The 12,772-nt window shown below is 32.8% G+C and overlaps 1 protein-coding gene and 1 long non-coding RNA gene across 2 annotated transcripts in view; both read left to right on the top strand.

Annotated features, from left to right (window-relative positions):
* The window catches only part of LOC149901337 (uncharacterized), a 197,218-nt gene that overhangs the window by 9,315 nt on the left and 175,131 nt on the right, over positions 1-12,772 (top strand). The gene's annotated exons all lie outside the window — the stretch shown is intronic.
* Positions 3,914-11,280, top strand: LOC149901345 (PAT complex subunit CCDC47). The gene is made up of 11 exons (XM_090111826.1): positions 3,914-4,069; positions 5,023-5,166; positions 5,414-5,508; positions 6,270-6,374; positions 6,632-6,806; positions 7,187-7,320; positions 7,663-7,821; positions 8,717-8,907; positions 9,415-9,568; positions 10,310-10,444; positions 11,063-11,280. Exons 2-11 carry the CDS (start codon positions 5,028-5,030, stop codon positions 11,165-11,167), a joined length of 1,392 nt encoding a protein of 463 aa, XP_089967952.1. The 5' UTR covers positions 3,914-4,069; positions 5,023-5,027; the 3' UTR covers positions 11,168-11,280.

The raw sequence follows: 12,772 nt of genomic DNA, 5'->3' as shown, positions 1-12,772 counted from the left end.
GGGGGTGCTAACTGCTAAGACATAAGGCTATTAAGACTAATTAATAAAGGTTTTATTAGGTAAAACAAATGTTGTTTTGCTAAAAGCAATCTGAAGTCGTTTGTTGTTATTTGCGAAGGGATTTTAAGTTACCTACCTACCTTAAAAATTAAATCTCTTCGTAAGAAGGTTCGTTTGAATATCTCATATGAAAATTTGTTACTTTGCAGGAATAAAGAGTCATTTTTAATCAATTTTCAGTCAAAATTTTAACTTCCAAGTTGCGTAACGTTGATTATCTTTTTTGTTTACAGTCAAAAGTAGCGTTAAATTTATTTAGGCACATTTTTAAAAGCTTACGGTCGCTCATCGGATGAATAAATGAAAATCTACCTACCCAACTATGACCCAACTAAAGGTGTAGGTATCTATTATGAATGAATAAGATACATTAATTTAATAATCGATTAAATAATAGCCAATGGATAAAATATTGTTGGAAGAATTCAATTAAAAATATAAGTTAATGAGTACATACTTAATAAGAAGTAAAAAGTAAATAGGCATCTCATCTACATCTGAGTAGGTACCCTAAAATATTATAATCTTTGCTTTATTCGATTGTCAAATATTATTTTGCATAATTTATGTATGAAATTATAACATGTAGATTATAAATTAAACAAGTTTAATCAGACAGCATCGTTTAGTTTGTATTTTGTAACGGTAACAAAAATATTAACCGTACGATTGTAAAATACGAATGAATATTGATCAAACTGTTTATTGGATTGATATTTATTATTTACGATGGTTCATGGTGGTTAGACATTTCTAGATTATTATTATGTAGGTACTTACTTGTAAATATTAATTTCATGGAATGATTAATTAGTAAATTGAATTTTAAAATGATTAGCCACAAATATTGCAAAAATATGTGATTGGATAAATTGGATACTTTATATTTTCCAAGATTTCGAATATTATGAAATAATGAATGCACTTGATACGATCAAATAAGATTCTTGGTATTGACTATTGATACATCTCGATAAATAATATTATGCGGGAGGGAATTCCCATGTTTCGTGTTGCCAAGAAGTATATTATGTATATTGTATACGTAACAAATTACAATTGGATGTTAATAATTATTATTCATACCTAAAAAAAAGTTATTCGATTTTTTTTATTCATGTAACTAATGACGTGGTATAGTGATTGTTTAGGTATCCTTGTTGTAAAAGTTAAAGGTCTCGAATATCGATATATCGCTAAAGTCTTTCGAAGGCTGTGTTTCTTTTGTCTGTTCGTGAATCGTGATAAATTAAAAAATAATCTACGAACGGATTTTTATATCGGTAATAGTTTTGTGGGTGGTTTAGTTTTATTTCTTTAGGTCAGCTAGTAATATTTTCATTTATATTAGCTGTCCCGGTAATGTGCAAACATTGTACCTACTGCCTTACTCTTTATCACTAATTAGGGGTATGAAAAATAGATATCCGATTCACAGACCTACCCGATATGCAAACTTTCATGAGAATCGACCGTTTCGTAGGAGTATGGTAAGTAACATTGTGACACGAGAATTTTATATAATATAAACTAATATTATAAAGCTGAAGAGTTTGTTTGTTTGTTTGAACGCGCTAATCTCAGGAACTAGGTACTGATCCGATTTGAAAAATTATTTCTGCTATATACAGTAGCACCTCTATAAGTCGAATATCAAGGGAGACGCCAAAAAATTCGAGTTATAGAGTTTTCAACTTATGGAGGATTTCGACTTAGGTGGATTTTGATTCGACATAAAGAGTTTGAGGTTTATTCTTATCAATTTTGAGTTGCAGAGGTAAAATAAATTAAAATTCAACTTGCAGAGGTCACAAACATGTTTTTATTTATATCAATATTATTTCAAATCATTTTACAATAAAAAATATGGCATTAAAAATGTTAGTATTTTTTTTGCTTTAGATAATTTGGTTGTTCTCTAGCATTTTATAATCTATAAAGAGCAGAAAATTCTTCTTTTTCAAAGATACTGGTTTGCTTTATAAAATTTCGTAAGGTATTCAATACGGTTCTTGCCTCTTTGATGGAAACCCATGGAGCGCAATATGTACTATTCACGTCTTCTATGTCATCTTAATCATTAGTATCGGTTTTCTGAGCTGCTGAATCGATAATTTCGTCATCAGATACTTAACGCAAACACGTGTTTCGTGAGTCATAAATTAATTATCGTATACTCCTAAAATGTTTTTTAAGAAACAACAGTGTACTGCTTGTAAAATAAAACGTTGCTATGTTCGAGATACAGAGGTCAAATTTGATTTTTCGAGTTATAGAGTGAAAATATGTACCAAAATGGCTTGGAGGGACTCGGTGATTATTTCGACTAACAGAGGGACAAAATTTCAAGTAATAGAGGTTTTCGGGTTTGAAGGGAAGGGAACAAGACATTTTTTCGAGATTTGGAGGTTTTTGACTTATCGAGGTTCGACTTAACGAGGTGCTACTGTATTATCATCACGATAAGATCAAGAGGAGCGGAGTACCTACTGCTTGTAAAATCGCAGGGCACAGCTAGCATTATAATATATAGAAGAGATTTAAAACAATCCACTATTGATTTAACTAAATCATAATAATTTTTCTTCTAATAAATTGCAATTATTCTATTTATTATACCAAACCATTTAATATGTAACCAAGGTGTATCCGTGCCGATAACTGACCGCCTCGAGCTTCTTGGAATCACCCTAACGCCTACTCTTAATTTTGGTTCATACATTGAATCCATAGCCCAAGTAGCCTCGAAAAAGCTTGGTATACTGGCAAAGGTGAGGCAGTATTTCAGCCCGGGACAGTTGCTCAATCTCTACCAAGCACAAGTCCGTTCGTGCATGGAATACTGCTCTCATCTCTGGGATGGATCTGCCAAGTACCAGCTGGAGTCGCTTGAGGCGATAGAGAGGCGTGCCAAGAGGCTCATAAACGACGATGTGCTAGTAGGCAAAAAACTCCAGAGCCTCGCTCATCGTCGCAGAGTGGCAAGTCTATCGGTTTTTTACCGGATACACTTTGGAGAGTGCGCTGGGGAATTGCACGACCTTATTCCGCCATCCCCGTTTTTCCATCGTTCATCGAGGCGCACAGATTCTAGGCATCGCCACATGGTTGACGTTCCATTCGAACCGCTAGGGACTGGAACATGCTTCCTGAATCTGTGTTCCCCGATGAGTACAATATGGGGGTCTTCAAGAGGAGAGTGAACAGGTACATTCTAGAGAAGCACGCTCCATCTTAGGCCACATCTCAGCTTACCATCAGGCGAGATCGTGGCCAAGTGCTCCCCTATCGCAGCATAAAAAAAAAAAAATATTAAAATATACCATTGTATACATTGTGTATTAAATAAATTGATGTAGGTACACTACACGGTAGAATTTGGGAAATTTAGTAAGTATGCGTCTTTAGTTCGAACCCAATAAATTGTGATACTTAAAAATCTATAAATTATACTTAATTGCATATAAATACTGAAATACAGCACAGGCTCGCATTATTGTAGTTTAATTTAAATATTTGCTGCACATAATCACAGTATGCACAGTATATATTATGATAGTACGTTGTCATATTTTCAATGAGACTTGGAGAAATTCATACGGCATTTTATAAAACGGCCTTTGAAAATTAATTTTATAGCGGCAACATAAAATGTATCTTGTCATATGAGTTGTACTTGTGTCAGATGTCAATGTCACAGCATTTAGGTTTTCATTGGTGGATGACGTATTCAATAACCTTTCTCAATTAAATATTTATCGGCTCCTCCTATTGGGTAATATGAGATATAACTCCACATTCATCCAATAGGATTATCCATGACTGTAAACGTCAAGCCACTAAAACAAATCAATCGACTTCACATTGTCTTAGTGATTGTCATTTCTGCTGTGTAATAAAAATAGAGATTAGGGTAATATTCTGTACATTTAGTTTATTTTTAATTTAAATAAATGAACTGATAGCTTCTAATTAAGTATACAAGTTATTTAAGCAGTGTTGAAAATAAGTAAGTATTGCTTGCTAATAAATGTCTGGAAATCACAAAGATACCAGTGATATAAGATTGCGGGGTATTGCGATGTTTAAGTCCAGAATTCTAACTATAAATACATGCGTATAGTACTTTTAGAAATAGTTGATACATATACATTTCCCTTTTTTAACCTTTTCGACGGAATTTACTTAATCTTGTAAGCGGTAGTTGAAATTAGGCCACGGTAAATGTTCTAAGGTCACAACTCACAACTCACAACTCACGAGACACTTGAAACTATGGTTTCCCGAATACTGTAATAGTAGTAATAGTAATTAAAGATTACTGTAATTGTTTTAATTTGGTTTATTTAATAAAATAAATATGAATTTTAAAGTTTTTTGCAATTATTATAACAAATTAACTAATTAAGTGTCAATCCTCAAAGATAATTTAATTTTTATTATATGGGTAATAAGTAATTTAATAACTGAAGGTTACATATTTTCTTATAGTAACAGGTTTTAAGATGAATGCTAAATTATAAATTATCAGTGTGTAAACATATCTGATAAGAAAGAACTAGTTTATCTGAGATATAGTAACTGTGATATTTTATTGACATAGCATTGAATATATGTGGCGAATATACCTAATCTGAAACATAAATAATACATTTCTATTTAGTAAATCTTCAAATGCAATTGATTTTTATAATTTCATGTGCAAATAATAACAGTTCCCTGCAAAATTAGTAAAAGTATGTACTAAATTGTTTTATTAAATGTATTGGATATTGGCTTATCATTTTACAATTTGACATTTTGTATTAAAAATTTTATCCCATTTGTGTTCAACAAACTTACAAGATTATTATTTACACATTTAATGTCTATAATTCATTTAAATGTTTAATAAATGCTAGTCAAGACTGAACATTCTGCTTAATTATAGCAGTAAGGAATAAACAATATCTTTGTTTACAGGTAAGATGCGTCTTGCACTATTTTCCATAGTGCTTCTAGCTAGTGGTCTATGTCTAGCACATGCTTATGAAGACACCACGCTGGAAGACGATGATTTTGCTGAGTTTGAGCAGTTTGATGCTGACGATGATACACCAATTGTCGGTAAATATTTTATTAATTTTTATGTTATCTTGCAAGAGAAGAATCTTTTAAAATTAATATTGTTTACTATACCAATTCATTCGGTCTAAATTCTAAGTAATCTCTATAATATCTCTAGGAATTTATTTCTATGTCTACCAATTATTACTATTACTATTGTACTATTGTGTGTATTACTATTGTGTGTATTATTACTATTGTAAAAATAAATAGTGTAACAATATTTTAATGAGTTTTTATATTTCAGACTTAAATGAAGATGATGTTCCAGTTAAGCCAAAGATAGTTACTAAAGAACCTGTAGTTTCCAATGTGGAGATAGAGGATGATATGGTTGTGGAGGTCTGTTATTTATTTATACTAGCGGTCCGCCCCGGCTTCGTCCGTGGTACATATGAAAAATAGATGTTGGCCGATTCTCAGACTTATACAGGGTTACTTGTAAAACACCAGCAACCTCGCAGGACAAGATAGCTAACATCATAAGTAACAACATTTGTTCTACGACTTTTGGCATAACGCAATAAATTATTTTTAAATGATTTTTTAAACTTTTATTGTACTCTCCTTACATTTGTAAGTCTATGTTCTATTAATTATCGGATGGACGACGCGACGCCCCCTTCCCCCTCTCGTTCGCTTTTTGTTTACGTAATTTTTGGGAGGCGTAGAGTTTATAATATTCAGACGGAAAATTAAATGAATATTTATTTTTGTATGAAAATAAAATCTAACAAATTATCAAAAGTCGTAGAACAAATGTTGTTACTTATGATGTTAGCTATCTTGTCCTGCGAGGTTGCCGGTGTTTTACAAGTAACCCTGTATATGCACACCCGATATGCACAGAAAATTTCATGAGAATCGGTCCACCCGTTTCGGAGGAGTATGCAGACTAACATTGTGACACGAGAATTTTATATATATAGTAGAAGAGATTTATTTATTTTTTTACCATTCAAAATGCATAATTTTAACGAGAATTTGACAAACTCCTGCAAAGAAATTAATATTTTTAAAGGAAAAAATAAGGAATATAGAATATACTTATCTGGTTGTTTCAAACTCTTTTTTTTATTTCATGAGTGTAATTTTTTTTTTAGGATGAGGATAATGAATTTGAACACTTCCAAGATCCGGAAGAGTTTGAAGGTTTCCAAGACAGCATTCCTAAGACCTCTGAACAACCTAAGATTACAATTTCCAAGGTATTTTTTCTTTTCTGACAGTTAACAACTGCTTTTACCTTTAAATTTCAAATTGATTAGATATAGAAAACTTTCTTCTTTTGAAATTCTTTCTTTCCTATGAAAAATAGACCATTGAGAGTATAACTTGCCTTTGAAACGTCTGTATTCCAATACTCACATACATAAAATAAGTTATCATATGAGAATATTATTGGAATCTTTTATTCACTATACAATCATTTCACTTCTTTTCATGTAATTTACTAATTTTTTAGGTTCCTGTTGTAGTTAGGCCAAGATGGGATGCCTATTGGTTGGAAGGCATTCTCTGCTGTATGTTGGCTGCATATGCACTCGCATATGCGGTGGGACGCGCAAAGAACACCTCTATCGCTACAAACTTCCTGAAACTGCATAAACCACTGCTCGATGATAATTTTACTCTGGTCGGTGAGTGTAGTTTCTAAACCGCGTGGTTCTCAAGAGCGTACTTTATTATTTTCTATTAGACATACATTTTTTATTGACCAAACTACTTCACTTATACATCTACTAAAAAAATTTTACAAACTCATTTTTGCAGTAATCACATGTAGTTAAGCATATATTGCAGTCAGCTGGTTTAAGCAGCAGTTTCATTAATTGCCTAGGCTCCTGTTTAAACAGTGCTGTTAAATTAAATATCTGAATTATATTCAGCCATATAACAACCCAACCACCCAACATTTAATAAAGTTAGTTAAACAATGCTGTTTATTGATGTTAGGCTATTATAGAAACAGCTTATTCTACGCAACTTTTTAACATAACTTTTTTTTATATTTTTCCAGGTGAGACAGGTCTAGACGTAGTGGCAGCTAGTGACGAGCGCGGGTGGCGCCGGGAGGCGGAGCACTGCTTCACCATGTGGTGCAGTGGCCGACAGTGCTGCGAGGGGATGCTGCTCACACTCAAGCTTATCAAGGTACAAGACAATATTTACATATATAATAAACAATTCAACTCACAATTATGTTAAAAAATTGGCCGATGCAAAAGTCTGCCAAGGCAGAGTTTTTTAATGGGCGAAACAATGGATTTTGAACATTATTGCAGCGAAATAAGGTATTAAATGTACGTTTCAGACAACCCCGCTAACCATTTTTAATAAGCAAAAATGCTCTCATCAAACATATTTTTATCAATGTTAGTTAGACGATTTTTACTTCATACACAATAAGATGAATATATTACAGTCTCCCTATCCACAATCCACATAATTTTCTAATTTTCCCCAAATAATTAAAGCTAATAAAAAAATTTCCAGCGCCAAGACCTAGTTCACGTATTACTGGGCGTGGTCCGTCCCAGTCCGGACACGTTGCACATACGAGTGGAGCTCGGCAAAGACGACAGCGATCCGTTCGTGCTGTGTATCGCGCAGAAGAAAGTGGGCACACGACTCGCTAAGGAGATGCAGGATCTGGTGAGATTTTGGATAAAATATTATAAAATTTCAATGTTATTAATGAAATGTACCAGACATTTAAAATTTACTGGCAATAAATTTTCAATTTAGCTTTTTTACTTGTTAGTAACTAAGATATAATTATATACTTGTTAGTATTTTAAAAACAGGAATTAATGATTTCAGCTCAATAATATTAGTATAGATATTGACAAAAAATTTGATATATATTTTTCATTCAAAATATCAATTACAAATCAATCGATCGTCTTTTAGTGACAGGGGCGCGGGTTTTGTTTAGAATTTACCGACCACTCTCTCATGGTACTCGAGTTGTAACACATTCCTAATAAGACTCTCATGGTACTAGACCTATAAAACAGTGCTAATAATAATATTTCATATCACATAAATAAATAAATAAATAATAAATAAATGAATCTCTTTATTTGCATAATGTGTGTACAAAGATAACAAATTACATTATAGGTCGAATCAACACATTAGCCATTAATGGCGTGCAAATTATACTATCAGCTCCGCAACATTATTTTATATAAAAAGTACATTATTTCATTGTCACATCATAAAGGGTACATTATAATATTATATATTCATAAGCCAAATTAAACATTCAATGTCACAAATTTAAATAATCTGATACATTATAGAAATTTTTATTACACACATTATTGAAGTGAAAACTTCTTTAGCGGCGTTGGGTATAAAATCTTAAACTCGCGTCAGGACACGTGGCCTGATCGAAAAAGCGTAAGACGGATTTTTTTTTAGCCCTTATATTCCATGCGTAAGACGGATACCATTCCAAAACATCAAACATGCTGAACGTTAATAATCAAGTTTTCACTTCTGCCGGCACTCCCGGATTGCAACCCGTCTTTTTTTTACACAGAGCATGTTCTGCCCGGAGCGGCGGCCGGGCGACAAGCACGGTCTGCCCAGCAGCATGTGCGTGATGTCCGAGTGCGCGGAGGCGACTGGCGCGCTACTGGACTCGCGCGTGCTCGCCGCGCTCGAGCGGTACCACAAGCACGTGCAGTTCATACACGTGTCGGATAAGTACTGCGGGCCTAAGCAGATGGAGTGAGTGTTTTTTTTTTATGGTGGTGCGGGTAGATGGAAAAAATGTTGTGTTTACATGTTAACACAACATTCTTTCATCTAAAAAAGGCTGTTTTTTTATTTTAAATCCTAATAGAGGTCAAGTGACTGTATTATGGACACTCAATTCAATTTTTTGATTAAATGAACACTCAATGATATTATAAGTAAAAAGACGTAAATTAGACGTAAAAGTAAGATGGCATGATTCAATTATAGTGAGCGAAAGAGACAACTAAAGTAAAATGTGGCTAATGAGCCATATTTTGACATGCCTATTCCAGAATGCTTATAACCTATCTAGATCTTTTTACTAACAATGTCACATAGATGATATTTTATATTATGTTACATTTAAAATACGTATTCATAAATGAAATTAATAAACATTGTGTGATTTAACTGTTTATCCTTTCGAATTAAGACACACATATATTACGTCTCACCTCTTTATATTTATTGTATTACTTATGTATGTAACATTTAAAGAGAGACAACAGTGACCAAACCGCCGGACACAGAGAAGGTGATGCTGATCAGCCTCGCGCTGGGTCCAGATGGAGGTGGTGAGGAAGTTAGACCTTTGCTGCTCCTGGTCTTCTATCTGCTGGATAAGATTAAGCGGCTACATTTGAGCAAGGAGGTAGGTTTTACTAGTTTTTTTAGGAACTTTAATCGCATATTTTTTTCCTATTACAAACATTTTTTTGTTGATCACTACATAGTATAAAACAAAGTCGCTTTCTCTGTCCCTATGTCCCTTTGTATGCTTAAATCTTTAAAACTACGCAACGGATTTTGATGCGGTTTTTTTTAATAGATAGAGTGATTCGAGAGGTAGGTTTAAGTATATAATTTATTAGGTTTGAGACAAAGCGGGCGAAGCCGCGGGCGGAAAGCTAGTACTCTATTGAAGCTTTATTTTCGCAATATATTAAATGGTTTAATTTAGCCGAGAAAATAAGAAATGTATAGAAATCATGTGTTTGCTGGTTAAGTTAATTTTATTATTATTTTAAATGCTTCTATACTTAAATAAATTTTGGCCGCTTCAGTTAATCATCACATAAAACAACAAGGAATTATACATACCACCCCAAACTCATCATTAATTAAATAAATAATATATAAATAAATATTAAAGGACAATATTACACAAATCGACCTAGTCCCACAATGAGCTCAATTAAGGCTTGTGTTGAGGGTACTAGACGATGATTAATATAATATTTTATAAATACATACTTATATAGACCCAAAAACAAATAATCGAGTTCATCACACAAATATTTGCCCTGACCGGGGATCGAACCCGGGACCGTCGGCTCAGTAGGCAGTAACTTTACCACATATTTCAACAAAAATAAACTTTTCCATACTTCAGGCACTCGCAAAATGCGAGAAGCGTCGTCAGAAAGCCACCGAGATATGGATGCGAGGCGCACACGCGGCAAGACAAGAATTGGCTGCACAGAAGAAAGAAGAAAAGAGAAAGCAAGAGAAAGAGAGGATTATGGCTGTGAGTTTTGACGTGATAACGTGTTTAAAATCGTTTTAGTCGGGTGACATGTTCAGAAACTTGTGTCACACCAAAACCTCACGAGCGCGATCGCAGGTATAACGAGAGAGAGACGGACCGATCTCCCGTCTCATCTCCAGCGCTGCCACCAATAAGACGTTATCACGTAAACATCTCGATCGTAAACCTACTTTACAAACAACCAATTTTTTGTACATATTTTGTTCATTGACGTTTATGTTGTAGATAAATAAAACAATAAAAAGTATTGTCTATACTCTATATAAAACCAATAAGACGACTTCGGTTTATCGGAAACTTTCGTTATCAGAAAGGTCTATGACGCTATGATTGTATATTTTCATTATGTCAAATAATAGTTGAGCCCTGGGATTCACCCACATGCTACAATTATATGGCCATTAAATTTCCTTTATAAATGGACTTTCTAATACAGAAATAATTTTTCAAATACAACTTATGGTTCCCTAGATAAGCGTATTCAAACAATCAGTCTTCAGCTGCACATTATTAGAATAGACTTAACTTGGCTTTTAGTGTAACTTTCAATAACGGCAAGTATTATTTCTAAAGATTAATATATTATTATTTTTACAGGAAAACGATCCAGAGAAACAACGCCGTTGGGAGTTGAAGGAGCAGAAGCGTCAGGCCAAACGCAAGGCGCCGAAAATGAAGCAACTTAAAGTGAAAGCAATGTAAACTTACCTCAGAGCAATAAATTCAATACATATTATTTACAGCGATTTTGTTAATTTATATCTAAGTGTTAATGCATACTCAGTCAGAGCAAATAAATAATTTAATTCAACATACCTTTTTGGTTTTATTCCAAACTGATTTCACACTATCCCGATCTCCACATATACATTAATAGTTTTGAGTAAGATTTCATGAATTAATTATTTCTCAAAATAAAGTATATTATTTTGAAAAGCTTTCCTTTTCCAATTACTGAGATGTTATAGTTAATTTCTGTAGTTGTTTTACCAATTTTTTGTATGTTTCTGTTGTTTAAATATATTTTTCTCAAATCCTGTGAACATCTGGCATACACATTGTGAAATAGTTTATCTATTTGACACAACAACGTGTATAAAAACGTCTAGAATAAAAATTAGTGATTAATATTTGTGGATTGGTTCTTAATAAAACAAAATATGTATTCTTAAAGGCAATGTTTATTTCAAATTAGGGATGTAACGATACATGATTTTGCCGATACGATACCGATACCGATATTTGTAGTAATGTATCGGCGATACCGATACCGATACCGATATCGATGGCTTGGTAGAAAAATAAATGCATAAAAAGTAACCAACATTTAACAGAAACAACTGTTAATCGTATTCTTTTAAATAAAAATGCCAAATCAAAAAACAACAAAACTGTTATAATTTATTTTTAAATTCACTTTTTCTCGTTTAGTTCAGCATATAATCTGAAAATTTTAACTATGTATTTACTGGACAAGACGGCCGTTCACATACCATAGCGACTTTTTAGCTAAGTAATTTAGTATTTTTATTTTCATTTTGTGATTTTTTTTATTTAGTAATAAAATGCTTACCTAAAACGTCGTTAAGCTACTATAACTACTTTTAAGCTATGACTTTCGTTTTAATTTAAATTTCAAAAACTTTATAATCAGCGTTTAAGGGCTTTTGGATGCTTTTGTACTATGATTCTATATAGTTGTACTAAATTTTAATCTTACTAATGTTAAAAATTTGCTGCTGTCTGAGTTTTTGCTCTCGGGAATTACATCCTCTAGGTCAACCAATGGAAAGGAAAAGGATCAAAAGCTTTTAGGTTTAAGTATTAAGGATTTAAACACTATCTAAATTAATGGTTTTAGCGTCTTATTGTGAGTAACAAGTATTTTAAACTCTTTTACTAAATGACTCTTTTAAGTTTTCGATAAAATTAACCTTTATTTCTCGTCATGTTCACGTTTATTTCATTACAGTGGCTCATTTTGGGGTTAAGATTGAGATAAATCTTCTCGCTTTTCTTTTTTGGAACCGTATATTCATTTAGAATTGCAATTTTAACGTTATTTTATAAATATTCTTCTGCGAAGCCATCATACGAGTCACGGATGACAAGGTTTTTGAAAAAATACACCCTGGTTTCAATAGGGCTTCAAGCTCTTACATGTGGGATGCTCTTAATAAATAATGTAGAACCGCTTATCAAATGATTAGAAGACTCTTTCATCCACATTCAGAAAATACAATATACCAGAATATGTGGAAAATAGCAGGAGGTAGAAAACTTTTTATTTGCTACAATGTAAAAAAT

The sequence above is a fragment of the Colias eurytheme genome, chromosome 17, assembly GCF_061535395.1.
Source record: "Colias eurytheme isolate Ceu_HAF_F1 chromosome 17, ilColEury1 Martin Lab GWU primary, whole genome shotgun sequence".
Taxonomy (NCBI): Eukaryota; Metazoa; Arthropoda; class Insecta; order Lepidoptera; family Pieridae; genus Colias; species Colias eurytheme.
This window is presented reverse-complemented; position numbering and strand designations above follow the sequence as displayed.

Bases quoted from the DNA above. Each gene is read 5' to 3' on its own strand.
- LOC149901345 (XM_090111826.1), top strand. From the start codon at position 5,028: ATGCGTCTTGCACTATTTTCCATAGTGCTTCTAGCTAGTGGTCTATGT. The intron at 8,908-9,414 runs GTGAGTGTTTTT...TAACATTTAAAG, and splicing joins TGCGGGCCTAAGCAGATGGA to AGAGACAACAGTGACCAAAC. The intron at 10,445-11,062 runs GTGAGTTTTGAC...TTATTTTTACAG, and splicing joins AGAAAGAGAGGATTATGGCT to GAAAACGATCCAGAGAAACA.